At 53.5% G+C, this 24,805-nt stretch overlaps 2 protein-coding genes and 1 pseudogene across 10 annotated transcripts in view; 1 reads left to right on the forward strand and 2 right to left on the reverse strand.

The window, feature by feature from the left end:
• The window catches only part of LOC127039369 (zinc finger protein 883-like), a 68,912-nt pseudogene extending 68,637 nt beyond the window's left edge, over nucleotides 1-275 (reverse strand).
• LOC127039340 (zinc finger protein 135-like) overlaps nucleotides 1-9,760 on the reverse strand; it is a 154,088-nt gene extending 144,328 nt beyond the window's left edge. For all 4 annotated transcript variants that reach the window (XM_050932811.1, XM_050932809.1, XM_050932808.1 and 1 more), the window contains exons 1-7: nucleotides 9,685-9,760; nucleotides 8,668-8,754; nucleotides 7,342-7,563; nucleotides 6,687-6,709; nucleotides 5,605-5,720; nucleotides 5,327-5,359; nucleotides 208-296 (exon numbers count right to left, since the gene is read on the reverse strand). In XM_050932811.1, coding sequence (XP_050788768.1) covers nucleotides 208-296; nucleotides 5,327-5,359; nucleotides 5,605-5,720; nucleotides 6,687-6,709; nucleotides 7,342-7,563; nucleotides 8,668-8,754; nucleotides 9,685-9,747 — 633 coding nt within the window. In that variant the 5' untranslated portion in view covers nucleotides 9,748-9,760. The remainder of the gene's footprint in view (nucleotides 1-207; nucleotides 297-5,326; nucleotides 5,360-5,604; nucleotides 5,721-6,686; nucleotides 6,710-7,341; nucleotides 7,564-8,667; nucleotides 8,755-9,684) is intronic.
• Nucleotides 1-22,465, forward strand: part of LOC127039438 (uncharacterized) — a 46,477-nt gene extending 24,012 nt beyond the window's left edge. The window contains exons 2-9 of one of the 6 annotated variants that reach the window (XR_007770962.1): nucleotides 5,115-5,383; nucleotides 13,234-13,333; nucleotides 13,911-13,979; nucleotides 16,671-16,783; nucleotides 17,029-17,061; nucleotides 18,647-18,735; nucleotides 21,651-21,909; nucleotides 22,207-22,465. Coding sequence is in view for 1 of the 6 variants with exons in the window: in XM_050933187.1 (XP_050789144.1) it covers nucleotides 5,115-5,383; nucleotides 13,234-13,333; nucleotides 13,911-13,979; nucleotides 16,671-16,783; nucleotides 17,029-17,061; nucleotides 18,647-18,735; nucleotides 21,651-21,791 (814 nt within the window). In the remaining 5 variants the exon portion in view is untranslated. The other 5 variants (XR_007770963.1, XR_007770964.1, XR_007770965.1 and 2 more) reach the window with 5 other exon arrangements.
• The last annotated feature ends 2,340 nt before the right edge of the window (nucleotides 22,466-24,805 follow it).

Consider the following 24,805-nt stretch of genomic DNA (forward strand, 5'->3'; position numbering starts at 1 on the left):
CCCCTCGGGGTCTGTTCCTATAATCTAGTCCCCAAATAAAACAAGTCCCAGCAGGTTTGTCACCCTCTGGCCCCCTCCCTTTCTCCAGCCTGTGGACTTCCTGCCCCACCTCCAGACTGAACCCCGCAGAAACTCCAAATGCCTCTGTGCTTGCTTCACTTCTCCCTCCAGCAGGAAAACACCAACAAACTCCCTCGTGGTCCCTACCTGAGCCGCCTCTTCCGCAGCCATTTCCCCTCCCTTCCTCCTGGGAGGATGAAGCGATCTGGCCCCGAACGTGGGTGTTATTCTATAGCCTGTCGGGGTGAGAGGGAGAACAGGGGAGAGTTCAGAAGGGACCTTGCTGCAATTTAAGCCCATTGCTTCTTGCCCTGTCTGCAGAGGTTAAGGAGAACAATTTCCCCCCCTCCTCCTAGAAACAACTTTTTATGTATTTGGGATAGCTCAGTGGTTTGAGCATTGGCCTGCTAAACCCAGGGTTGTGAGTTCAATCCTTGAGGGGGCTATTTGGGGAACTGGGGTAAAAATCTGGCGATCAGTCCTGCTTTGAGCAGGGGGTTAGACTAGATGATCTCCTGAGGTCCCTTCCAACCCTGATATTCTATGTTCCCTCTCAGGCTTCTCTTCTACAGACCAAACAAATGCAATTTTTTCAATCTTCCCTCATAGATCTTGTTTTCTAGACCTTTCATCATTTTTGTTGCTCTTCTCTGGACTTTCTCCAATTTGTCCACATCTTTCCTGAAATTCAGTACCCAGAACTGGATACACTGCTCCAGTCAAGGCCTAATCAACGCGGAGTAGAGCGGCAGAATTCTATAATTCTGTGAGTTGGCTTCTGAAATCCCTTCAAGCTGTTTCCCATCTGATACTCCTTGATGTAACCTGGGAGCCTTGTCTTATAACAGCCTTCTTCAAAGTGATACAAGCTACGGAAGTGAGATCTTGGAAGAGTGTTGCCCTTTTCATAATGTAATAACAATACTGCCATGATAAATAGTAATTAATAATAAAGAGTGTGTAATAAGCATGTCATAAGAACACATTCTGTATTTTCAAGATCACTGCTTTTATAAGCTATACTCAGGGAAAGGAGAAAATCCCGGGAAATAGTCATTTTTAGGAGGGGGGTCGTGAGACTTGACGTTTCAGTGAAAGGGGTTCGCAGGTTGTTAAAGTTTGGGAATCACTGCTCTAGGAGGCTGTAGCAGGGTGGACTCCTGCTCCGGGAGAGAAGGGGTTAAAACAGCCCTGGCAAGGGGCCGTAGTTGGAGCCAGAAGCCTGGGCTGATGGCGGGAGTGGCTGCAGCTGGGGGCCACGCCCCAAACTGAGCCACAGGCTGTATAAGAAGGCCAGGGGAGCCAGAAGCAGACAGATTCTCTTTTTGACTGGAGAGGGAGACAGGCCTGGCTGCTTGGGAACTCACCGGGGGCCTAAAGGAAGGCAGGGCTGTGGGAAAAGCCTTAGGAGCTGGGAACTCCCCAGGCTGCAGGGCCTAATTCTAGGCCTTCAAGGTACTGGGCTTGCAGAGAGGCAGCTGGAGGGTGGGTAAAGGCAGCCAGGCCAAACCCCCTTTGCCTATAATGAGTGGCTGATACTGCAGTCTGCCCCAGGGTGTGGGGGCTAGACAATGACTGGGCAGTAGCCATGACTGAGGCAAAGTGGGGATAGTGGGGTGGGGTTCCCCTGGGAGGGGGGGAGACCCAGTTAAAGGGGCACAGGGGCACAGGGCGGGGCCCAGGGCCAGCAGAGGACAGGTGGATCACTGGCCTGCAGAGGGTGCTCCTGGCTGGAATTGAGCTAATTCCCTGAGGGAACCAGCAGGAGGTGCTGCTGGGGTGAGGCCACACATTTACAGAGGCATTTGCAGAACACTTAAAATTTCCAGGAAATTAGCTTAATATTAGTTAAAAATGTTCATCTCTTAACTTCTAAGGAGGGCAATGCTTTGGTTGTAGGGCATAATCCATTGTAAATGTCCTGCACAATTTAATTGACACTGTTTTTTTCCACATGGAAATGAGAACTTTCTCCCATCAGTCACCACAATTGGTATAATCCCAAAACTAAACCCTGAAAATGTTATTAGAGAGGCTGCATTATCCTGAACCTTACTTTCAGTTTGACTTATTCAAAAAAATCTCCCCAGCCTTGCTAATTAAACAGCAAAAATTAATGTTACATTAAAAAAATGAAATCCTGTTTAATTTTCCTACAATACCAGTTCAACAATAAAAAAAATCCTCCCCCAAAGGCGGCCCATAATTTTTTGACTTGTGAGAAATTAACAAAATTGCTAATAGTTCAATCCTACAAAAAGAATTAAAAAAATATTCAAAAGTAATATCCAAACCCACCCTGAATTGTGTGTGTGAAAAAGTGAGCGAGAAAAAGGCATAAATACTTATGTAAATACTGTTCTAATGTTTAGTTCAGCCTTAAAAAAGCATGTGAAACCCAACAAATATCTGCTAAAACACATAAAAATGCTGGGTGGGAAATCAATGATCCAAAAACAGAGGAAGCTATTCTGGCTAAGTACATAAAGTGCAAACTCTAATTAATTTAACCCCCCCCCCCCCTCCAGTGTGTGAGAGATCTGTAGTTTTCTGGGAAGCTACAGTTACTGCGGGGAATTTATCCCAGTGTATGCAAAAAAATTACCAGACCTCTCTGTAAATTCCTACAAGTACATCAGGATTGGGACTGGGGGACCTGCACAAAAATCAGGCCATACAAAAATTAAAAACAAGATTAACTCAAACCCTTTGCTTAATTCACCCTCAAAAGGGCGTAAAAAACAAACAAACTTCGAAATGGCATGGATAGAACTTTGTGTAAGTGCTGAGTTGCATCAAAAAATAAACTCACCCCCCCAAGCTGCTCTTATGTAAACACACAAGTAAGTACTGTTAAAACACCCCTCAAACTATAAAAGTACTAGTAACAATTTAAAGTCTACGACATTTCAGTTACATCACTAATGAAAATGTCGTTATTCAAGTCAACCACTATACTTTCAAAATTGAAACAAAACTAAAAAAAATCAAGACCTATAATCTAAACCAAAAATCTAAAAAAGAAAAAAAAGTAAATTGTCAAATGCCAAATTAACCTCCTAAATTCCAGCAATAAAATAAAAAATTAGTGTTAAAAATAAACAGTTCTTAAAAGCAAAAAAATTAACCCGACTACATCGATGTCAGGACACTAATCTTAAGACAATAGTTAATGAAAATGTCATTATTTGTCCACAAAAGTTGCAATAACCATCTTATAGAGGCCATGTCTACATCTAAAATTTTGCAGCGCTGGTTGTTACAGCTGTATTAGTACAGCTGTATAGGGCCAGCGCTGCAGAGTGGCCACACTTACAGCAACCAGCGCTGCAAGTGGTGTTAGATGTGGCCACACTGCAGCGCTGTTGGGCGGCTTCAAGGGGTTTCGGGGAACGCGAGAGCAAACCGGGAAAGGAGACCAGCTTCGCCGCGGTTTGCTCTCGCGTTCCGCGAACCACCCTGCAAACCGCAGGGAAGGAGACCTGCTTGCTCGGGTTCGGGGAACGCGAGAGCAAACCGGGAAAGGAGACCAGCTTCGCCGCGGTTTGCTCTCGCGTTCCGCGAACCACCGTGCAAACTGCAGGGAAGGAGACCTGCTTGTTCGGGGAACGCGAGAGCAAACCGCGGCGAAGCTGGTCTCCTTCCCCGGTTTGCTCTCGCGTTCCCCGAACCGCCGAGCAAGCAGGTCTCCTTCCCTGCGGTTTGCAGGGTGGTTCGCGGAACGCGAGAGCAAACCGCGGCGAAGCTGGTCTCCTTCCCCGGTTTGCTCTCGCGTTCCCGGAACCACCCTGCAAACCGCAGGGAAGGAGACCTGCTTGCTCGGGGTTCGGGGAACGCGAGAGCAAGCCAGGGAAGGAGACCAGCTTGATTACCAGAGGCTTCCTCAGGTATGCTGGGATACCTGCTTATTCCACGGAGGTCAAGAAAAGCGCTGGTAAGTGTCTATACTTGATTACCAGCGCTGGATCACCAGCGCTGGATCCTCTACACCCGAGACAAAACGGGAGTACGGCCAGCGCTGCAAACAGGGAGTTGCAGCGCTGGTGGTGCCCTGCAGATGTGTACACCTCCTAAGTTGCAGCGCTGTAACTCCCTCACCAGCGCTGCAACTTTCTGATGTAGACAAGCCCAAAGTTAATGTTTGTGTCAATTTTAGCTTTGCTTATATAAATAGCTATTCCTTCCTTCCAACAGGAGCCAGCATTCTGGTGCAAACATAAAATCTCTAAAATTAAACTAAATTCTTTCACCAGCCAGTGTCCTGAAATGGTTGCTGTATTGTTAGCCTTAAAATTCGCTATAAAAACTCATGTTTCACTTTCGTATTTCGTACAAATTCAGACTACGTGAGTAGTTGCCTGTTTTATCTCCATACCTGGCATACCAATAAATTCTAAAACGCTAAAAGAAAACAAAGCTGATCCTTTAAACTAACTCAATTTGTTCAAAAATAAAATATATGAACCATTTAACAAATAGAAAAAAACCACACATGCAAATAAACCGAACTGTCTAAACAATAATAAAACTAACACACTTGCCAAACAAACAGTGCACTAAACTGTGTGGCAAGTGAAAATATTAACTCACGCTCAATTGTGACACTTTCGGCTAAAATAAATGCTTTTTAGGGTTTACCAAAAGAAAACTAAAAGCAAAGCCTCTGTGAAAGAAAGAGAAAGAAAGAAAAATGTTCTTTGTTTTAATATTAAATAGTACAAAAGTTTATCAACACATTTAACCCTTTAAGCCTTGAAAAATCAATACAACAGACTACCGCTGGGCAAAGTGTGAGAAACCCAGACATACACTATAGCAGCTCCCTTCTCACTCCCAATTAGACCACGTACAGCACAGTGCTCACTTCCCCTTTGTGTCCCGTCTGTACCCACGGTCGGAGCCCTATTTCTCATTCAAGGTCAGTCTATGCAGGATACAGCTGGGCTCCACCTAAGACTTCGCTGCCCCCCACCCACCAGTGGCCATCTTCAGTCACCCATTAAAAGCTGCCGAGCACGGGTCATCCTTGTCTCACCCTCTCTCATACCTTTCAGGTGGTTGTTCCTTGCTGCCCCTACTGGAAACACCCCCCTGAGATCCGGATTCACTCTGAATCCCTGTCTGACATCCCAGCTGGAGCAAATCAGCCACGGGGCGCACATCGTTCCTCCATTTCCAGCTGCACACTGGGGCCGAAGGCAGCGCTCCCCCGTCGCTAACTTGGGGATGGGGCTGAAATCTCCCCACGGCCCATCAGAGACAGTACCTGTGTCGCTCCCCAGCTCCAGTCGCAGCGTCTCTAGGGGAAGGAGAGGAGGGAGAGGTGAGGATTCAGGCCCTCGCGTTCAGGGGAGGTTCCCCTCGGTTATTAATGGAACCGCTGCAGACAGAGCCAGCCCCGCAGGGCTGCTCCATGGGGAAGGGCGACCCGCTGAGCTGGGCTGTGAGATGGAGCCGGGGTCGGTGACATCACTCGAGCCCCCGACTCCTCCCCAGGGCCAGGGTCGCTGTACCTAGAGGAGACACCCCCAGACTCCCACTCACCTTTGAATCCCAGCAGCACCTGCTGCAGGCGGGCACTTTGCAGGGAGAAATCGCCCAGTCTCTTCTCCAGCTCTGCAAACCCCGGCTCCGGCCTCTGAAACGCCCCATCCTCCCTGCTGGAGAAAGGAGGAGGGGTGAGAGATGGGCCTGATCCCCACACCAGCAATTAGATACTGTTATTTATTAAGTCCTTGATTGTCATGATCGGTATCACTCAGTGTGGGAAAATAGCCACCTCCTGTACCTGCCAGGGCGCCTGCTATTTCTACCTTTCATTCCCTTCCCTTTCCCACCCTCCTTTCTGCATTTCTCGCTGTCTTTGTGTCTCTCCTCTGTTCTTCCCTCCCGATGGGAACTCCCCTTTCCCACTCCTCCCCCCAGGGCCCCATTCCCACCCCCACCCCGTTCCCCAGTGACCAGTCAAGAAACAGTGAACATTGACATTAAAGTGTCATTATTTCAGCGGCCCCTCCAATGAGATGAACGGAGGACAGGGGAATTCACGCCCGTCTGAACCACAGCTCCCGGCCGCTGGCAGACACAGAGAGATGACAGGTTTCAGGGTGGCAGCCGGGTTAGTCTGTATCAGCAGAAAGAACGAGGCATCCTTGTGGCACCTTAGAGACTAACAAATTTATTGGAGCATAAGCTTTCGTGGGCTTCCACTGCGTGCATCTGATGAAGTGGGTTTTAGCCCATGAGAACTTATGCCCAAATAAATTTGTTAGTCTCTAAGGTGCCACAAGTACTCCTGTTCTTTTTAGAAAGACAGCAGTGTCCCCCTCTGCATTTGGGAGGGTTTCTTTGTAACCAGGAGGGATAGAAACTGGAAAGGTGAGATTCTGCACACTGGGACTACACGATGCTGCCACACAAATACAACAGACAGGCCGGGTCTGGCCCACAGGCCATTTGTCGGCCAGCCCTGGTGGGACCTCACTAGCTGCCAGAGAGACAGCCGCGAGGGGAGATGTGATCCCAGCCAGCGTGTCACATTGCAAGGGTGCGGGAAATGCAATATTCAGTGCTGTTTCCAAGCCTCACTGAGCACGGGGGGGAGTGAAATGGAGCCGGGGACTCACCTGCTCCCAGTGCTCCCGGCACCCTGGAGAGGGAGAGAAAGGAGAGGCTGTCAGGGGGGGCATCACAGGCTGGGGAGGCCTCCTGCTAGGCAGGGCGTCCACCATCTGAGCTGCGAGTGTTTGGGGAATTTCAGACACCCGGGTTCATGTTCAGAGAGTAGCTGCCATCCCCCTCCCGGTCCCCCCAGCAGGGCAGTTTGTTGTCACTGGCCCCAGGGGTCCTGGCTGGGAGGACACCATTGGAGAAAGTTCCTGCCCAGGCACTTTACAGGCAGAAAATGTTCCTCTGTCTTGAGAATCAAATTCCCCCAGGGCTGAGAGCCCCACAAGCCCCCTGACCCCGGTAACCCATTAACCTGGTGGGAGTGGGGGTCTCTGCATCGGAGAAGGGATTTCACCCTCCAAGTGCAAATGCAGAGACACAGTGACAGAGCAGGAGAGAAGGTCTTGGGGTAGCAGCACCCAGGACTCCTGGGTCCCAACCCTGGTGCAGCCACAGACCCCCTGTTTGACCTTGGACAGGGCACTGCCTCGCTTTACCCCCTTGCCACATAGGGATAACACCACCGGCCCCGCTTTGTAAAGCGCTTTGGGGTCCGGGGCTGAGACGCTCGCATAGAAATGCTGCATCGGATCGTTGCAAGGACAGTCTGACCTGCAGGGACTGGCTCGGTGGCCACTGCCCCTCGTCTCCTCCACTGTCCCGGAGCAGGGAAATCTCCTGGGACAGGCTGCAGCCGCCCTCCTCCCTTCTCTGGACAATGGCTCTCTCCAGCTCCTCCAGCCGGGCCAGCAGCCGCTGCTCCTGCTCCTCCAGAAACCCTTGCAGCTCCCGCCACTCCCAGCCGATCTTCCGCCTCTCGGCTGCCACCTGCTCCTGCAGCCACAGGGCGAGGGCGGGTGGGCACCGGGGAGAATCGTCAACGCACCTCCCGGGTGCGGGATTTATTTACCACTGCAGGGACCTCCTGTGCTGGGGCATGTGGGGTTCATTTACCCCTGGACGGGTCGAGGGATCAGGGCCGGGGTGAGCTGGACACAGCTCACGGGGGGGGGGGGGGAATTGTTCTCCCCAAAATCTCATCAACTTGCACTGAGCCAAACCCTCCATCTCTGCAGCCCCCATTTCATCTCCTTCCACCCCATCCCCCCCAGGCACTAGAAAGGCCCCCGGTCACTGGGACACCCAGCCAGCCCGTGGGCAGGGGCTCTGGGCTTACACAGCCGGACCCTCTCCTGTCCGGCAGCTCCCTGCCCCCTAAGAGCATCGCACCCCCCCATGTCAGACCCTCCTGCCCAGCAGCCCCCCCCGTGTCTGACCCTCTCCTGCCCAGCAGCCCCTGCCCCCTAAGGGAATCGCACCCCCCCCCGTGTCGGACCTTCTCCTGCCCAGCAGCCTCCTGCCCCCTAAGACCATCACGCCCCCACCCCGTGTTGGACCGTCTCCCCCCCAGCAGCCCCCTGCCCCCTAAGGGCATCGCATCCCCCATGTCAGACCCTCTCCCGCCCAGCAGCCCCCTGCCCCCTAAGGGCATCACGCCCCCCCCCCCCGTGTTGGACCCTCTCCTGCCCAGCAGCCCCCCCTGCCCCCAAGAGCATCGCGCCCCCCCCTGTGTTGGACCCTCTCCTGCCCAGCAGCCCCCTGCCCCTAAGGGCATTGCGCCCCCCATGTCCGACTCTCTCCCGCCCAGCAGCCCCCTGCCCCCTAAGGGCATTGCGCCCCCCATGTCCGACTCTCTCCCGCCCAGCAGCCCCCTGCCCCCTAAGGGCATCGCGCCCCCCCCATGTCCGAGTCTCTCCCGCCCAGCAGCCCCCTGCCCCCTAAGGGCATCGTGCCCCCCCATGTTGGACCCTGCCTCTCCCTGGGCTGCCGGGGGGTGAGTCCTCAGCTGAGGCCGGCAGGCCGGGCTCTGCATTCACCGGCACTCGGGGCTCTGGGACCCCTGGCAAACCTGAGGGGTGGGGGGCTCTGGGCACCTACCAGCAGCTCCTCGTTTCGCCGCTGCTCCTTGGCTTCAGCGGCTTCTCCCTGGGCTCGCAGGGGGGCCGGATGCTTTGCTGGGGGGTCCTGGAAGAAGCAGGGGAGGGGGCTATAAACTGCTGCAAACCAACCCGAGCTGCCAGATTTCAGGGCCCCCCTTGCCCTGCAGATGCCCGAGCAGAGTCCCTGGAACGCAGGGGAACGTTTTCCCCCCAGGCCTCGTTCAGCCTCAGCCAGAAAGCTCTGAGGGGCTGGGGAAAGGGGGCCCAGGTCCCCCCGAGAAAACCCAGGACCCCATGGAGCAGTGACCGGGGTGCAGCCCCCAGCCCCCAATGTCCCTTGCGCCCACCCACCTCCCAAGCAACCAGCTTCAGACACTGCCCCAGTTTCCCGGCTCCAACACCCCCATACCCAGATCTGAACAAATACCCCCCAAATCAAATACCCCCAAACTCCCCACTCTGCCCCCCACTGACATCCCCAAACCCCAGCTCTGCCCCAGACACCCCCAAACCCCCAGCTCTGCCCTCCAGATACCCCAAACTCCCAGTTTTGCCCCCCACTGACACCCCCCAAACTCCCCACTCTGCCCCCCACTGATGCTCCCAAACTCCCCACTCTGCCCCCCCACTGACATCCCCAAACTCCCCGTTCTGCCCCCCGATGCCTCCAAACCCCCAGCTCCACCTCCACCACTGACACCCCCAAACTCCCAGCTGTACCCCCACCCTGACCGCAAACCCCCAGCTCTTCCCCACCACAGACATCCCCCAAACCCCCGGCTCCGCCCCCCACTGACACCCTCACACTCCCCCCTCTCCCTCCACTGACACCCCCGAAACCCCCAGCTCCAAACGGCCCCCAATCCCCAGCACCAGCCCGGCTCTGACCCCCCCAGACTGTCCCCCGCTGCCCCACTCCGGGGCCCCGCCTGGGCTCCGAGCTCTGCAGCCGAGCCGCGCTCCGGGCCCCTCCCTGCGTGTTCGCCCCACGCGTGTCCGCGCCCCCCGGACCCACCGCGCTGCCCCGCGGGCTGCAGGGCCGGAGCAGCCCCCGCGCTGCGCCCCCGGGCCCGGCCATGGCCCCGCTGCCGTCACACTCGCACAAAGGGGCGGGTGCCGGGCCGGGGGGGGGGGGGGGGCGGGGGGCGGCCAGGAAGAGGCGGCTCCTCCCCGGGCCTGGCCCTGCCTCCCGGGCCCCACGCAGGGGGGTTAGGACAGGCGGGGAACCCAGCTGCAGAAGAGGGGCAGGTGCTCGCGGGGGGGGGGGGGTTTACAATTCGAGGGGCAGCGCAGATGGGGAAACAGAGCCGGGGGACTGGACAGCAAGTGTGAAAAACCCCCGGATAGGGGGTAATCGGTGCATGGGTGAGACAAAGCCCCAAATGTCAGGACTGTACCTATAAAATCGGGGCGTCCGGTCACCCTAAGCCAGAGAGGAGTCCTAGATCAGGCTTTTCTGGCTGCCCTCGGAAGGGGGGCTGTGACCCCAGCAGGTAGCCCCCCAGGTAAAGGTTCAGAGCCTTTTGCTAGCCGGGAAAGTTCCCCAAAAGAGCGGGACCGCTGGACTATACACCAGGGGTTCTCAAACTGGGGGTTGGGACCTCTCAGGGGGTCACGAGGTTATTACATGGGGGGTGGCGAGCTGTCAGCCTCCAACCCGAACCCTGCTTTGCCTCCAGCATTTATAATGGTGTGAAATATATTTAAAAGTGTTTTTCATTTATAAGGGGTGGGGGGGGTCGCACTCAGAGGCTTGCTACGCGACAGGAGGTCACCAGGACAAAAGTTTGAGACCCACTGCGAAATGGAAGTACAATATTTATATTCCAGTGGATTTATTTTATACTTGTATGATCGAGACGAGAAAGTCAGCGATTTCTCAGTAATTGCATGTGGTGACACTAGGGTGACCAGACAGCAAATGTCAAAAATCGAGACGGGGTGGGGGGTAATAGGAGCCCATATAAAAAAAAGACCCAAAAATCGGAACTGTCCCCTAAAAATCGGGACTATCCCTATAAAATCAAGATATCTGGGTGACACTTTTGTAGGTTTTATGTCAGATTTTGCAAGCCAGATGTTTTTAAGTGAGGTGAGATTTGGTGGTACGTAAGACCAATCAGCCTCCTGAACGGGGCCCGGCCGTCTGGCAATGGTTGAGACTCATGACTCTGCAATGTGGCCATAATACGTAGTGTACACGTCTCCATAAGAAAGTCAGCCTTGCCTTCCCCATACCCCCTCTTCTTTTCAAAACACTTCTCAGCAAACCCGCATGCTCGGGAACATCTGCTGAAGCCAATGCTCTTCCTTGACCTCTGATTCTGCAGGCTGCTTTTTAACCAGGGTTAAAAAGGGGCAAATCGGAGCAGGGGGTGGCCAGGGTCTGAGGAGGGAGTGGAAATTGACTGGCTGGAGAGTTCGAGCAGCTGGAGGCAGAGGCAGGCGAGGGGCTGAGGGGAAAATCAGGGCCGGGGGGTGGAGGAACTGGGGTTAAGCCCAGGGGTGTGGTGCTGCTGGAGGGTAAAACCCAGCACAGGCAGGGGCAGAAGGGGGAACAGTTACCCCGGTGGGCTGAGACACTCGTGTTTCCAATAATAGAGGGGAGGCAGGGGGGCTTTTTTCTTTCCTCGTCCATAGGACAGTACGTCTCAGCACAGGCTTCCCAGGGCTGGGCTCTTAAAGGTGTAGTAAAGAGGACTCGACACTCAAGGCCTTGTATCAGAGGCCTGGTATGAGGCCTGCGGCCTGGGCTAAAGTAGTGGACAAAACTTTGCTGATACAAAGTTAAGTTGCGAGCCAGAGGCAGGCCCGGCTCCCAGAATCTGACAAGCACAGGGCTGGTATTGCAGAAACACACATTCCTAATTAGCGTCAGGCACAGGAATAGACACACAAACACATTCCAGCGAGGTGGTACCCAAACAGCCCCAATTCCAGCCCATTCACCAGAGATAACAGGAGCACGTGGACCCATCTGAAGGATAAGGTCTGGATAACAGCATGATGGAGAGAGAGGTTTTGATCGAACCAACAGTACAAGGTGCTGGGTTGGGATTAGCTACGTCCGAGGGGGAAGTAACTAACCACACCAGAGGATGGCACCTAACTATGTCAGAGGGGCGGCACGTAACGTGTTTGTATTGGGGTATAAAGATATATCTCAGAGGACGTGTCTCTGTCTGGCCTAGGGAGGAACAAAGAGTCCCACCGTTCACTAAGTTGGTCCATTGTTACGGGATACACGTATTAACGGTCCAGTAGAGTTTGCGGGATGCTAGCGATGCTCTGGAACTGCTCCCCACAAAGCCAGGCAGGACTTTGGGGAACCGCCTTTCCCTTGGAGCAGACTGTGTCCAGGGCAAGAAGCTCACACGGCTTCACCTCCTGGGTCTCTCCTTGGAGCATTCAGCATCCTCTGCCCCTCTGTGCGCTTCCCCCAGCAAGTACGCCCAGGTGGGGTCCTGGGGGGGCCATAGGGTCCTGCACCCCCACTTTGCAGTCAGACGTGATTCTCAGCCAGCCAGTAAAACAGAGGTTTATTAGGTGACAGGAACACTGTCTAAAACAGAGCTTGTAAGTACTGTGAATGGGACCCCTCGGCCAGGTCAATTCTGGGGGGCAGGGAGCCAGACCCCCACGTCTGCACTTCACTGCTCGTCCCCAGCCAGCTCCAGACTGAAACCCCCTCTAACCCCTTCTCCTCTGTTCAGTTTCTTTCCCCGAGGCCTGGAGGTCACCTGACCTCTTTGTTCTCCCACAACTTTAGCATCCCCTTGCAGGAGGGGAAGGACCCCAGCCATTTGTTGCTAGGATACAAAGTGTCAGCAATTTATGCATAATGGAGACTTAAGAAATGCATAGGGAAAACTGAGGCACCCACACAGTATTTAGAGGAAACATTAAGAACAGTCCCACTTTGTCACAATTAGTACCATGCTTAGTCAACAATAAACCTGGCTGGGTGTCTTCGTACCTTAACGGATCCTGTGGTCATTGGGCAGTTCACTCGAGGTCTGCCCTGCCAGCTGTCTGCACAGAACTGGGACAGCACATGGGGGAACACACACACACAGCCAAACATTTAACCACAAAAGGCACAGGCATCCCAATGCCTAGTTACCACAGCTCTCCTCTATCTGATATAACCTGAGAAGACTCAATTCAGTGAAATGTTTTACATACACTCCCTCAGAAACAGAGAATCCCTTATCAGTGTATCTGGCTGCAGAAAGTCTCACAGCAGTTCACAGATTTGTCTTATCCGCTCCTGGGATTCCCTGAATGACGCTCCCTTCCTTGTACTCCATTTTAAATATACCTTTTCTCCTTTTCATGTATTACTTTTCAAAAAGGTTATTTTCCTGACTCTTAGCACTTCATCATTGACCTTTGTTCTTGCGCTGTCAAATTTATATTTTAATAACTAATACTCCTCGAAAATCTGTGTAGGTAAGTACTTGCTAGTAGTAGCAATCACGTGTGCATTCCTAGCATTGCACTGGCGATGTGTTTAACTGGGATTTCTAATTTGGCATTTTTCATTCTCACCCTCTCTTCTTAGTTTTCAAGCACAAGTTTATTTTGTTGGACTGTGTTGGAAAGTTGAGAGGAGAAACTGGAGGCACAGAAGGTGATGTGATTTGCTCAAGGTTACGCAGCAGGTCAGTGGAAATCCTGGCTCTCAGTTCCCTCTACATTTCTGCAGAATCCCAATTTAATAACTTTCTGGATTCCCCTTGCAAACTCTCCAAAGGCCTGATGAGTTTAATCTGACAGGTACAGTCCCCTGCTGTATTTCCAGCAGCAGCAGCTATTACCCGGTAGGTTCATCAGTTGACACCCAAATGGCATCTTGTGTGTATTTGGGTTTGTGCTGAGTGCCGGGAGGTGTGATGGGGCCGGGCACGTGCAGAACTGAGCCGAAAGCGCTGGGACCGAGAGAGAGACCTGTGTGATACTTGCTCACATCAAATTCTGCCAGCTGCAGGATTCAGCATCAATTCTCCTCCTTGTGCAAAGGGCAGGGTAGGTTTGTTTCTTTCACCAGGCTGCTTCCCTGGTTCATTTGTTTGTTCGTGGGCGAACCCCGAACCTCTAGAGAGCTATTCACCGCACGGCTAGAGCACTTTGCCTCCTCACTAAAGTTTGTCTGAGTTCAAGATCCGCCTGTTGGAGAAAAACTCAATTCTCGCTTTTTCTTTGGGTGCAGCAAAATCAAATACTTTATTATTTCTCCAGCAGTTGCAATACAGGGAGGGAGTGCCCTAGGACACAGGATCGCCCCAGTCCCGGACAGGTCTCTCACAGGTAAACAATTACAGCAAGCATTTATACCTTTGTTACAGACAATAACAAGCAATAACACAGACAATAATAAGCAACATCTGCATTCTGTTTATACCTAGGCTATCTTGCTATCTTATTTTTCTAACTTCTAGAAGACGCCAGTCTACATATTTGGTTATCAGTGCAAGGTCGTGAGAACTTCTCACACAGTTCTTTCCCACTCGCCTCACACCATCCTCGCTTCTACAAGTCTCATGTCATTAGGGTTACAGCTGGCTTAACTCTTAACTGCTGGCCTGACTCTTGCTAACAGACTGACATGCATTAAGATCCCCTACAAATCCTTGTCCATTCTTTCCCTACTTCCACACGCCATAGCAACCGTTGTAATCATCCCGTGTCGTGCTCCATAGAGCTTGTGAGCGCCTTACCAACTGGGGCTAAAGCTCGGGCCATGGGGTGGAGGAGGAGAAGCTGGTACATCTTCAAGCAGTGGTGGTAGGAGCGGTGTTTGTGCTGGGGGAAGCCCTGGGGAGTGCGGGTTGCCCTCACCAGTACAGAATAGGTGCATCAGCACACGCTCCACACCGTGCATGGGTCTCTGGGGTGCTCAGCACAGCTGGCAGCACCATCTGCCCCTACCCATTTGCCATCAGGGTACGTAGGCAGCAGCAACGTTATGGCTTCCTCATGCATGGGGGTGTTGGGGGGAATGGGACCACCTGGGAAAGGACTTCTTGTGTGATGGCAGCCATAGATCAGAACTGCTTCTGCCAGGAAAGATTTCAGTGAGCACAGATGGTCCTCAATCAGGGAAAGAGGAAATCCCAAATATTTCTCTCTCCTTTCTACCTACCAGAGACTAAAATATACCTGCATGGAGACAAACCCACCTGATGTCAAAATCTCATTCTGAACAAACCCTTTCATGTTCCATGAGATATTACCCCAGGAGCTTGCTGGCATCCACCCTCCCTTTGATCAGAAACCTTTCTCCGTCGAGGCAGCAGGACGAGTGCATTGCTGCCGGTGCCTGCCTGCCGAGCTGATGAACTGTAATGGTCAGTGATTGCACCAGCTCTGAAGTATATCAAAGGCAAACTTAAGAGTTTAAATTATCCACCACGCGTCCCACTTCCCACTACAATGAATCCAACCCACCGGTCACTTAGAGAGACGTATCCGTGTCAGGATGCTCCGTTGTGAGCCCAGTAAATGAAGCTGCACAATAAATGATGTTTCAGTGACCTCATGGGTGATTTAAAGGTTGCAATTGATACATATGTACACCGGGCAGGAGCAAATTAAGACAGAGAGCAGGTTATCACACCATAGCTTGAATATTGCAGCTTCCAACCCTTGGGCTCTGCAGGGATCCGGAACGATTCAGGATGTCCCGTAACGGAAGAGGGGAGATGATTTCTGAGAGGGGCGGAGGCCTCATCGTAAGGGTGATTTTCTGTCACTTTCTAGTGATTGTTCCATGCATAAATGCAGCCTTCGCCTTCCCATCCCCATGAGGAAATATCGTTACAGTGCAAAATACCAGCGCTTTGCACAGAAAGGAGGGGGCCACACGATGGCACCATAACTTAAGCAATGAAACACAAGTGGCTTTTTCTGGGCATGTTGATTCTGAACAGTGAACGAACCTGACGCCCCTATCATGAAAAGCCCAAATCAATAAATAAAATTCTTTCTATGGCCGGGAACACTAGGAGAAAAGAGCCCCGATAATTGCTGCCCCTTTACTTATGAATTCTTTTATATTAGAAAGAAAATCGTACCAAAATTAATGTGAACATGAGCTGCCTGTTATTAAACCCTGGTTCCCCGATTCAGTTCCAGCTGTGCTGCTAGAAACACCCCCAGGTCCCTGCTCACCCCAGTAGGGGCAGAAAGAGAAACCCCCACTGGGTGCTGCCCTGAGCTGCAGGCGGGTGTCTAGAGGGTGGGGGGAATTGATTGTTTGCAGCCGAGGAGGGAGCCAGGACAGGCCTCTGGCAGGGCCGTCCAGAGGATTCAGGGGGCCTGGGGCAAAGCAATTTCAGGGGCCCCTTCCATAAGAAAAAGTTGCAATACTATAGAATAGTATATTCTCATTGGGGCCCCTGTGGGGCCCAGGGCCTGGGGCAAATTGTCCCATTTCCACCCCCCTCCCCCTGGGCAGCCCTGGCCTCTGGTGCTCTGCTCCCAGCATCTGCCCATCGCAGAGTGTCTGCTGGCCTCACCTCCTGCCCCCTCAAACACGGACACTGGAATACGTCCCACTCCTCCAAAGGAGCTGGACACCCCGGGGGTTACAGTGTCTGCGGACGGGCTCTGGGCTTTTGGTGTTACAGGGCCCCGGCTCATTCCCTGCTGAGCACCTGGGCTCGGTCTGGGGCCACAGTGAGATTGTGGGACACTCCCACCCTTTGGGACGTATCTCCTTCCTTTCCCGGGAACCCCAGCACCCCCGCCCCTTGTTACTGGGGTAACCCAGTGCTTGCACCCCACAGAACCAGTGTCCCAGAGAAATGCCCTGAACCTGTCTCCATTCCCGGTGTCCCAGCTCCATGGAGAGCACAGAGCTGAGGGGAGGCGACTCACCATAACCGCGATCACCTCAGGCTGCAAAGCTCAGGTCTGGGTTTGCTGAAGTTTGGGGATTGCCAGGCTGAGGGATTGGGGATCAGGCCCATCTCTCACCCCTCCTCCTTTCCCCAGCAGGGAGGACGGGGCGTTTCAGAGGCCGGAGCCGGGGTTTGCGGAGCTGGAGAAGAGACTGGGCGATTTCTCCCTGCAAAGCGCCTGCCTGCAGCAGGTGCTGCTGGGATTCAAAGGTGAGTGGGAGTCTGGGGGTGTCTCCTCTGGGTACAGTGACCCTGGCCCTGGGGAGGAGTCGGGGGCTCGAGTGATGTCACTGACCCCGGCTCCATCTCATAGCCCAGCTCAGCGGGTCACCCTTCCCCATGGAGCAGCCCTGTGGGGCTGGCTCTGTCTGCAGCGGTTCCATTAATAACCGAGGGGAACCTCCCCTGAACGCGAGGGCCTAAATCCTCACCTCTCCCTCCTCTCCTTCCCCTAGAGACGCTGCGACTGGAGCTGGGGAGCGACACAGGTACTGTCTCTGATGGGCTGTGGGGAGATTTCAGCCCCATCCCCATGTTAGCGACAGGGGAGCACTGCCTCCGGCCCCGGTGTGCAGTTGGAAATGGGGGAACGATGTGAAGCCGGGTGCACCCTGTGGCTGATTCACTCCGGCTGGGATGTCAGATGGGGATTCAGAGCGAATCTGGATCTCAGGGGGGTGTTTCCAGTAGGGGGAAGGAACAACACCCGGAAAGGTGTGAAATAGGTGGGACAAGAATGAAATTGTGTTCATTGTGTGACTGAACATGGCCACGTCGGGCAGCAGAGTCTCAGGAGCGAGGAGGGGGTGGAGATGGGGCTGGTCTCGTGTGTACACACTGGCTGTGAAGGGGAGGAGAGCCCTAGATTGTATTTGGGATCCGTGTGAACGAGACGGGCGCTGCTCAGATGTGTCTCGCACGTTTCACGTTGGTGACCCTTTATTTGACGTTAGGGTTTGGGGTGGGGGGATCCCCTTCCATTGACTGTGAAAGGAAGAATAAAACTCGTCTCCACGCTGAGGCTCCGTAACTTGGAGGGGGGTCGCAAGAAACTGGCAGGAAACCGCTGACCTGGAAGGAGAAACGTGGCCGGAAGTGGGACACTGAGACTTTGCTTTCACGGGTTCTCAGACTCCATGGCACCATGACCCCCTTCTGACAACAAAAATTACCACGGGACCCCCAGGTGGGGGGACCAAAGCCTGAGCCCCATTGTCCCGAGTAGGGCCTGTAACCTGAGCCCCGGGTCCCAGCAAGTCTCAGCCAGCCCAGGTGACCCCCTTAAAATGGGGTCATGACCCACTTCGGGGTCCCAACCTGCAGTTTGAGAACCGCTGCTTTAGATCATAACAACCCGAGACTATCACCTGGCCCGTCTCCCTGCCTGTCGTGAGTCGCCTGGGGTGGCAAGCCACCGCCAGAGAAACATCGGCCTAGCTCGTCTGTTGTCTGACTGGGATGAGGGCGTTACTCTGTGTTTGGGCCTGCTATGACTGAGCTGTTAGCTGCCGTGCCTGATATAGACTGAGTCAGGGAGTGATTCGTTCCCCTAAAACCCTCATTTCCAAAATCTTTTCGTTATTTGGCTCTCAGCTGTGCCCAGCGACCCTGTCCTGGCTGTGTCTGTCACAGCCAGAGCGACTGAAACCCCTTCCGGAGTTAGCGGGAACGAGGATGCAGCACAAAATGGCCTTAGCACTGGCAGGACAGCCGAGGCCTCCACAAATAGACAGTTACCAAGTCCCCCAGCCGGAGAGAGAAACTGAGGAGAAATGAGTGGAGAGAGACTTGCTCAGCTCCAGTTCCTGTCTCGGCACCGGAGAGATTTTATCTAGATACCGCCCTGCCGGGGGATGTGGTGCCCTCGGGGACCCTGTCGGGCATTAAAGGGTCTCCGTGGGGTTAGCCCAGGCGGGAACGGCCGTACTGGGTCCATACAATAAAGCGACCGAGGGTTTTGCCAGCAGCAGAGCCAGGAACGTTTCTCTCCGGGGAAAGAGCCTGGGGGATGTGCTGTGACACTCACGAAAGCTGGCTGTGAAATCTCTCCAATCCCCATCCTCACCCTGACAGGCTGTGGGACGACGTCCACCTTTCCCTCGGGCTGGGCTCAGCCTTTCATGGGATGGGGACGGGAACCGGCTGCCGGGGAGCTGGCTGAGGTAGGGATTATCTGGGAGTTGCTGGTGGGTCCCTCTCTGCTGACAGGGGTAGGAAACCCAGAGACGGTGGGAGCTTCTGGGGAGTTTAGTCTGGAGGTGGGAGGGGGCAGGGGTGGGGAAAAGCAGGGGGACAGGGTGGGACACGCCTGCCGGGACTTGTTTAACCTGGGGCTAAGAGTCTAGGAACAGACTCATGGGGGTGGTGGGAGGAACCTGCCCAATTTATGAGGCGAACACTCCCTCGGACAGGGCTGGAGAAATTACCAGCCACCCGTGTGGTAGTCCGAACCCACTGACCAGAGGCAGCTGGGAGATATGAAGGGGTCACCCGGAAGTGGGGCTTAGGGGAGATGCCCCATCCCCTCACACCCGCCTGCTGGCAATGAGGAGGGTGTTGGGATTCCCACCAGGGAGCTGTCCCTGGGCCCTGCTGGAGGCTCCACGTCCTGTGTCAGCCCATGAGACTATCCTGCCCCAAGAGGTGCTAGCGATGTTGATGGAAGAATTCCTCCGTTGACCTACCACTGACTAGTCATCGTGGACGGTTCTCTGAAGACATCCATGCGGCATGCAGAGGCCATCAAAAAAGCAAACAGGATGTTAGGAATCATTAAAAAGGGGATAGAGAATAAGACTGAGACTATCTTATTGCCCTTATATACATCCATGGTACGCCCATATCTCAAATATTGTACAGATGTGGTCTCCTCACCTCAAAAAAGATATACTGGCACTAGAAAAGGTTCAGAAAAGGGCAACTAAAATGATTAGGGGTTTGGAGAGGGTCCCATATGAGGAAAGATTAAAGACGCTAGGACTCTTCAGCTTGGAAAAGAGGAGACTAAGGGGGGATATGATAGAGGTCTATAAAATCATGAGTGATGTGGAGAAAGTGGATAAGGAAAAGTTATTTACTTGTTCCCATAATACAAGAACTAGGGGTCACCAAATTAAATGAATAGGCAGCAGGCTTAACACAAATAAAAGGAAGTTAACACACAGCGCAGGCCTGGCTCGGGGCCTCGGCATGGCAGGGAGGGGGTGTCACCCTCAGCCCAAATGCAGTGAGACGTTGGCAGGGCATTTACTGTGTGACCTGGGTCAGGGCTCTGCCCCACTTTCCCCATTTCCAACATAGGCATAATGCCAAGCCCCCAGCTCCATCCCCCTCACAGACACCCCAAACTCCCAGCTCTGCCCCCCACACTGACACCCCCAAACTCTCAGCTCCACCCCCTCACAGACATGCCCCAAGCCACCAGCTCCGCCCCCTCACAGACACCCCCAAACTCCCAGCTCTGACTCCCCACTGACACCCCCAAACCCCCAGCTCTGCCCCCTCACTGACACCCCAAACTCCCAGCTCTGACTCCCCACTGACATCCCCAAACCCCCAGCTCTGACCCCCCCACTGACAGCCCCCAAAGCCCCAGCTCTGCCCCCCACACTGACACCCCCAAACTATCAGCTCCACCCCCTCACAGACACGCCCCAAGCCCCCAGCTCCGCCCCCTCACAGACACCCCCAAACTCCCAGCTCTGACTCCCCACTGACACCCCCAAACTCTCAGCTCTGCCCCCTCACTGACACCCCCAAACCCCCAGCTCTGCCCCCCACACTGACACCCCCAAACTCTCAGTTCCTCCCCCTCAGTGACACCCCCAGACCCAATCTCTGCCCCCTCTGACACCCCTCAAACCCTGAGCTCTGACCCCCCACTGACACCCCCAAACCCGCCCCCATACTGACACCCCAAACTCACAGCTCCACCCCCTTACAGACACCCCCAAACCCCTAGCTCTGCCCCCTACACTGAAACCCCCAAACTCCCAGCTCCACCACCTCACAGACACCCCCCAAACCCAGAGCTCTGCCCCCCACACTGACACCCCCAAACTCACAGCTCCACCCGCTTACAGACACCCCCCAAACCCCCAGCTCTGCCCCCTACACTGACACGCCCAAACTCCCAGCTCCACCACCTCACAGACAACCCCCAAACCCAGAGCTCTGCCCCCCCACACTGACACCCCCAAACTCCCAGCTCCACCCCCTCACAGACACCCCCAAACCCTGAGCTCTGCCCCCCCACTATGACACCCCCAAACCCAGAGCTCTGCCCCCCCACACTGACACCCCCAAACCCAGAGCTCTGCCCCCCTCATGGACACCCCCAAACTCCCAGCTCTGTCTCTCACTGACACCCCCCAGACCCCTATCTCTGCCCCCTTGACACCCCCAAATCCCAGCTCTGCTCCCCACACTTGACACCAAGCCCCCAGCTCTGCCCCCCCACCAACACTCCCCCCAAATCCTCAGCTCCAAACAGCCCCCAATCCCCAGTCCCAGCCCGGCTCTGACCCCCAGATTCCCCCTCCCCCAGTTGCCCCCCTCCCCTCACTCCCGGGTCCCGCTTGGGCTCCAATCTCCACAGCTGAGCCACGCTCCGGGCCCCTCCCCGCATGTCCACCCCCCCACGCTGCCCCCCTGACCCACCACACTGCTCCCGGGCCCGGCCACGGCCCCTCTGCAAACACAGAAAGGGGCTGCTGGGCCGGGGGGGCAGGAAGGGGCAGCTCCTCCCCGAGCGTGGTCCTGGCCCCCACGCAGGCGGTGTGGGACACGTGGGGAACCCAGCTCTGGCAGAGGAAACCCCCCCTCAGCCTGCAGGGAAGTTTGGTCACATTCCTGTGCCATGGGGCGTTCAGAGACCCGGCACCTCTGGGCTTCTGCACCAGTTAAAAGTGTTTAAAAAGAAAATTGGCTTGAGCCCGGGCACCACTTTCATTACAAATTAAGCCCTGGGCCGAGTGGGTCCCTGCCCCTGCCACCAGGGCCCAGCCACCTCGCTCCACGTGTTCCCTGGGCCGTGGGATTTTATCAGCTGGTTTCACCCGTAATCCTCCACATCCAGCGCCAGGGACTGCCACGCCAGAGCTGTGTTCTCCTCTGGCCTCAGCGCAGCCAGACAAGTCCCCGTGGGCTGCAGCGGAAGGGGCTGGACTTTCCCTCTTGCAGTCGGAGCTCAAACATCGCGGGATCCCAACACCCCTGAGCGCTTCTCTAGGGTGACCAGACAGCAAGTTTGACCTGCAGCCTGCACGCGTTACCTCCCCTGCACAGAGAAGACAGGTCTACAATCCTATCTGCCCTGATTCCTCAAGAGAGTCCGGGTGAGCCTTGACCCCCCTCAGTCGGTGCCCCCCAAACCACCCTAGGCTGTGACACCCAAACACAGCCGTGTTTTCAATAGGCTGAAGTGTGGCTTAGGTTATGTCTTTTCTCAATGTGCATACGGGTCCGGTGTGATTTCTGAGGAAGCAATGTATGATTTTTGCATGTGTATTATTTTTGCATGGGGTGTGTGTGTGTGTGCTACCCCAAAAACAGACTCAGGGATCCCAGCGTATCCCTCCTATTGCTGACCCCTGGCTTCCTAAGATGTCGACCTATTAATCTGTTCCTGCCAGATGAGAATTGCCCAGGTTTACCAAGTTCTCCCTGTGGCCTCTCAGGAAACTTCTCAGAACAGATCCAGCCCTCAGCTCAGAGGATTGACACCCTGGCAGCACTTTTCCAACACAAGTGTTTTATTTACTGGAACCAACCTGTCCTAATACAATTAATCTAAACTTAAAACAAAACAGAAGCAGAACTCCCTTCGCGCAGGTGTGCAAGTGAAAGCACCCAAGACTCTAATGTCATCGAGAACAACTCTCTCTTTTCTGAGATAATTTGTGTTTTAACATCAGACTTTTATTCTTCAACTAATCATTAATTTCCTGTTTAGTTCCATTTGCATTAGTAACAGTCACATATTAAAAAACCTTATCAGATATGTTTGTTTTCTGTTCGCCCCATTTCCACTTAGTGAACGCTTCTATAAAGTGGTTGACAAGCTTTCCACTTCAGTGAGTTCATGTACATATATATCCGTCTTCTCCCACAAGTGTTGGTGGGAAGGGGGTCTGACACTTGATGGGATGGTCTACACCATGAGAAAAAACACCTCTATTCGATTTTCACCTTTTTTAAATCTTTCACCGTAGCCAGAGGTGGAGGAAAAACGGTGCGGCTACATAATACACAAGAGCAAACCTAAGAGAATAAAGCATGGAATCAGGACTCAACATCTGAGTATCCTGCAGTCTGAACCTTTCAAGCAGGCAGCCAGGCTGGGATTCAGGGGGAAGGAATGTCCTCTGAAGGCACCAGCTGTTTCTCTCTTTGCCTCATGAAACTCTGGATCCAAAGGATAAGGGACAATTGTTCCCAAGCTAACTGTGAGATTGTAATCAGTGCCACTGAACTAGAGAACGTTGTTCTAAACATAGTTTGAGTTGCACGCAGTTCTTCATAGCTTCCTTCGCTGGTGTGAAAGCCAACCAATGGGTGCCTGCTACTTCTCCCTGAATTCCTCCCAAATCTTTGACCTTTGTCAGGGTAAATTCACACTTCTCTAGAGTAGAACTGTCTACCCACCCGTGGAAAATCTCGGCAGCGCTAGTGAGGAATGGCTTCCCCAAATACGCTCACTTCATTTCTTTCATGTGGTGGCGCAGGTCTAAATCAGAAAACTCGTAGAGGCCTGGGATCAGAATCTCGGTCAGCTAACATTCAACACAGACTTCATTTTATACCCATTTTCAGCAACTACCAGGCGTGAGTTCATCGAAAATACCACTTCTATTGCCTCCTCATCCGCACAGTTAAGGAGAGCGTTTTCCAAACCGTAGAATCAGCTCAGAGCTATCGTCAGGGGTGATTTCCTGTAGGGCCTGCATCACAACTCTCTGGGAAATACAGGGTCATTTCGCCTAGTTCTAGCTCACTGGCTGTGGAATTCGCTCTCCAGATCACCTGAGACAACACTGACCTAACACAACTGAACACAAACATGTTCACATCCCTTTACTTCAGTTAGTTACACAATCTGGGTTGTGCTGTTGTTCACCATTTGCAAGTAGAGACTTTAAAATATTAGTGTTTCCCTGGTAGCGTGTCCAGTTGCTTAGAGTGTCCTCTCCGATTGACAGAACTTTCTCCATATGATCATGAAGGGAAGTAAGAAATGACTTTTAGCAAATGGTCATATGTCTCAAAGTTCCCAATAATTCTGAGCTACATTCTGCCAAACAAAATTAATATCCAGTGATGTGACCAAACAGGAAAGAGTCACGTCTGACTGCAAAGTGGGGGTGCAGGACCCTGTGGCCCCCCAGGACCCCACTGGGGCGACTTGCTGTGGGAAGTGCACGGAGGGGCAGAGGATGCTGAATGCTCCAAGGAGAGACCCAGGAGGTTAAGACGTGAGAGCTTCTTGCCTAGGAGACAGTCTGCTCCAAGGGACAGATGGCTCCTCAAAGTCCTGCCTGGCTTTGTGGGGAGCAGTTCCAGAGCATCGCCCAGGAACTCCACGACACACAGCATCACCTCATACTTTGGGAGGTGGGCAAGTGGCATGTGAAGAAGAAACCTTCTGTATGAGCCATGCAGAGTTTAACACTGCTGGGATGGAGGGACGGAGGGAATTCCTTTGATTCGTCCCATTTCCCTCTGGTATTAAGAGAGGCTGAAATGATGATTTACATGCCTCTGCCCCTGCTTAAATCCATTTTAAATGAGGAAAAACTGAACTAAGACCAACAGCTGTTTAGCAACCAACAGGACAACGTGAGAACTGGGAAAGAGACAATTCTCCCCCCAAAGGGGGAACGTGCTGACGCTAGCGACTGTTTTGCAGCGCGAGGAAGAGTAGAAATATGTGTGCCAGGTCAGTTTGGTTAGACTAAGAAAATGATGGAGGTTAGGTCAGGCCAGGAGGAAACGTGCTCCATAATCCTGGGTGCTATAAAAAGGGCTCTTTCTTCACGGCAAGAAGAGTTGTGTTTCTACATGAGGCCAGCGAACTCGAGCGAGCTAACTCCATGGAAAAGCAGAGAGGAGATGATTTTAGCTAGTCAAGATTACCCCTCTGTCTCCTCCCTGGGATTGACGGGAGAAGGTACACACACTCCCATGACTCACAGGCCCTTTGGTTTTGGTTTTTATTTTATTTAATTTTCCTGA

Source organism: Gopherus flavomarginatus, chromosome 23 (genome assembly GCF_025201925.1).
Source record: "Gopherus flavomarginatus isolate rGopFla2 chromosome 23, rGopFla2.mat.asm, whole genome shotgun sequence".
Lineage (NCBI taxonomy): Eukaryota > Metazoa > Chordata > Testudines > Testudinidae > Gopherus > Gopherus flavomarginatus.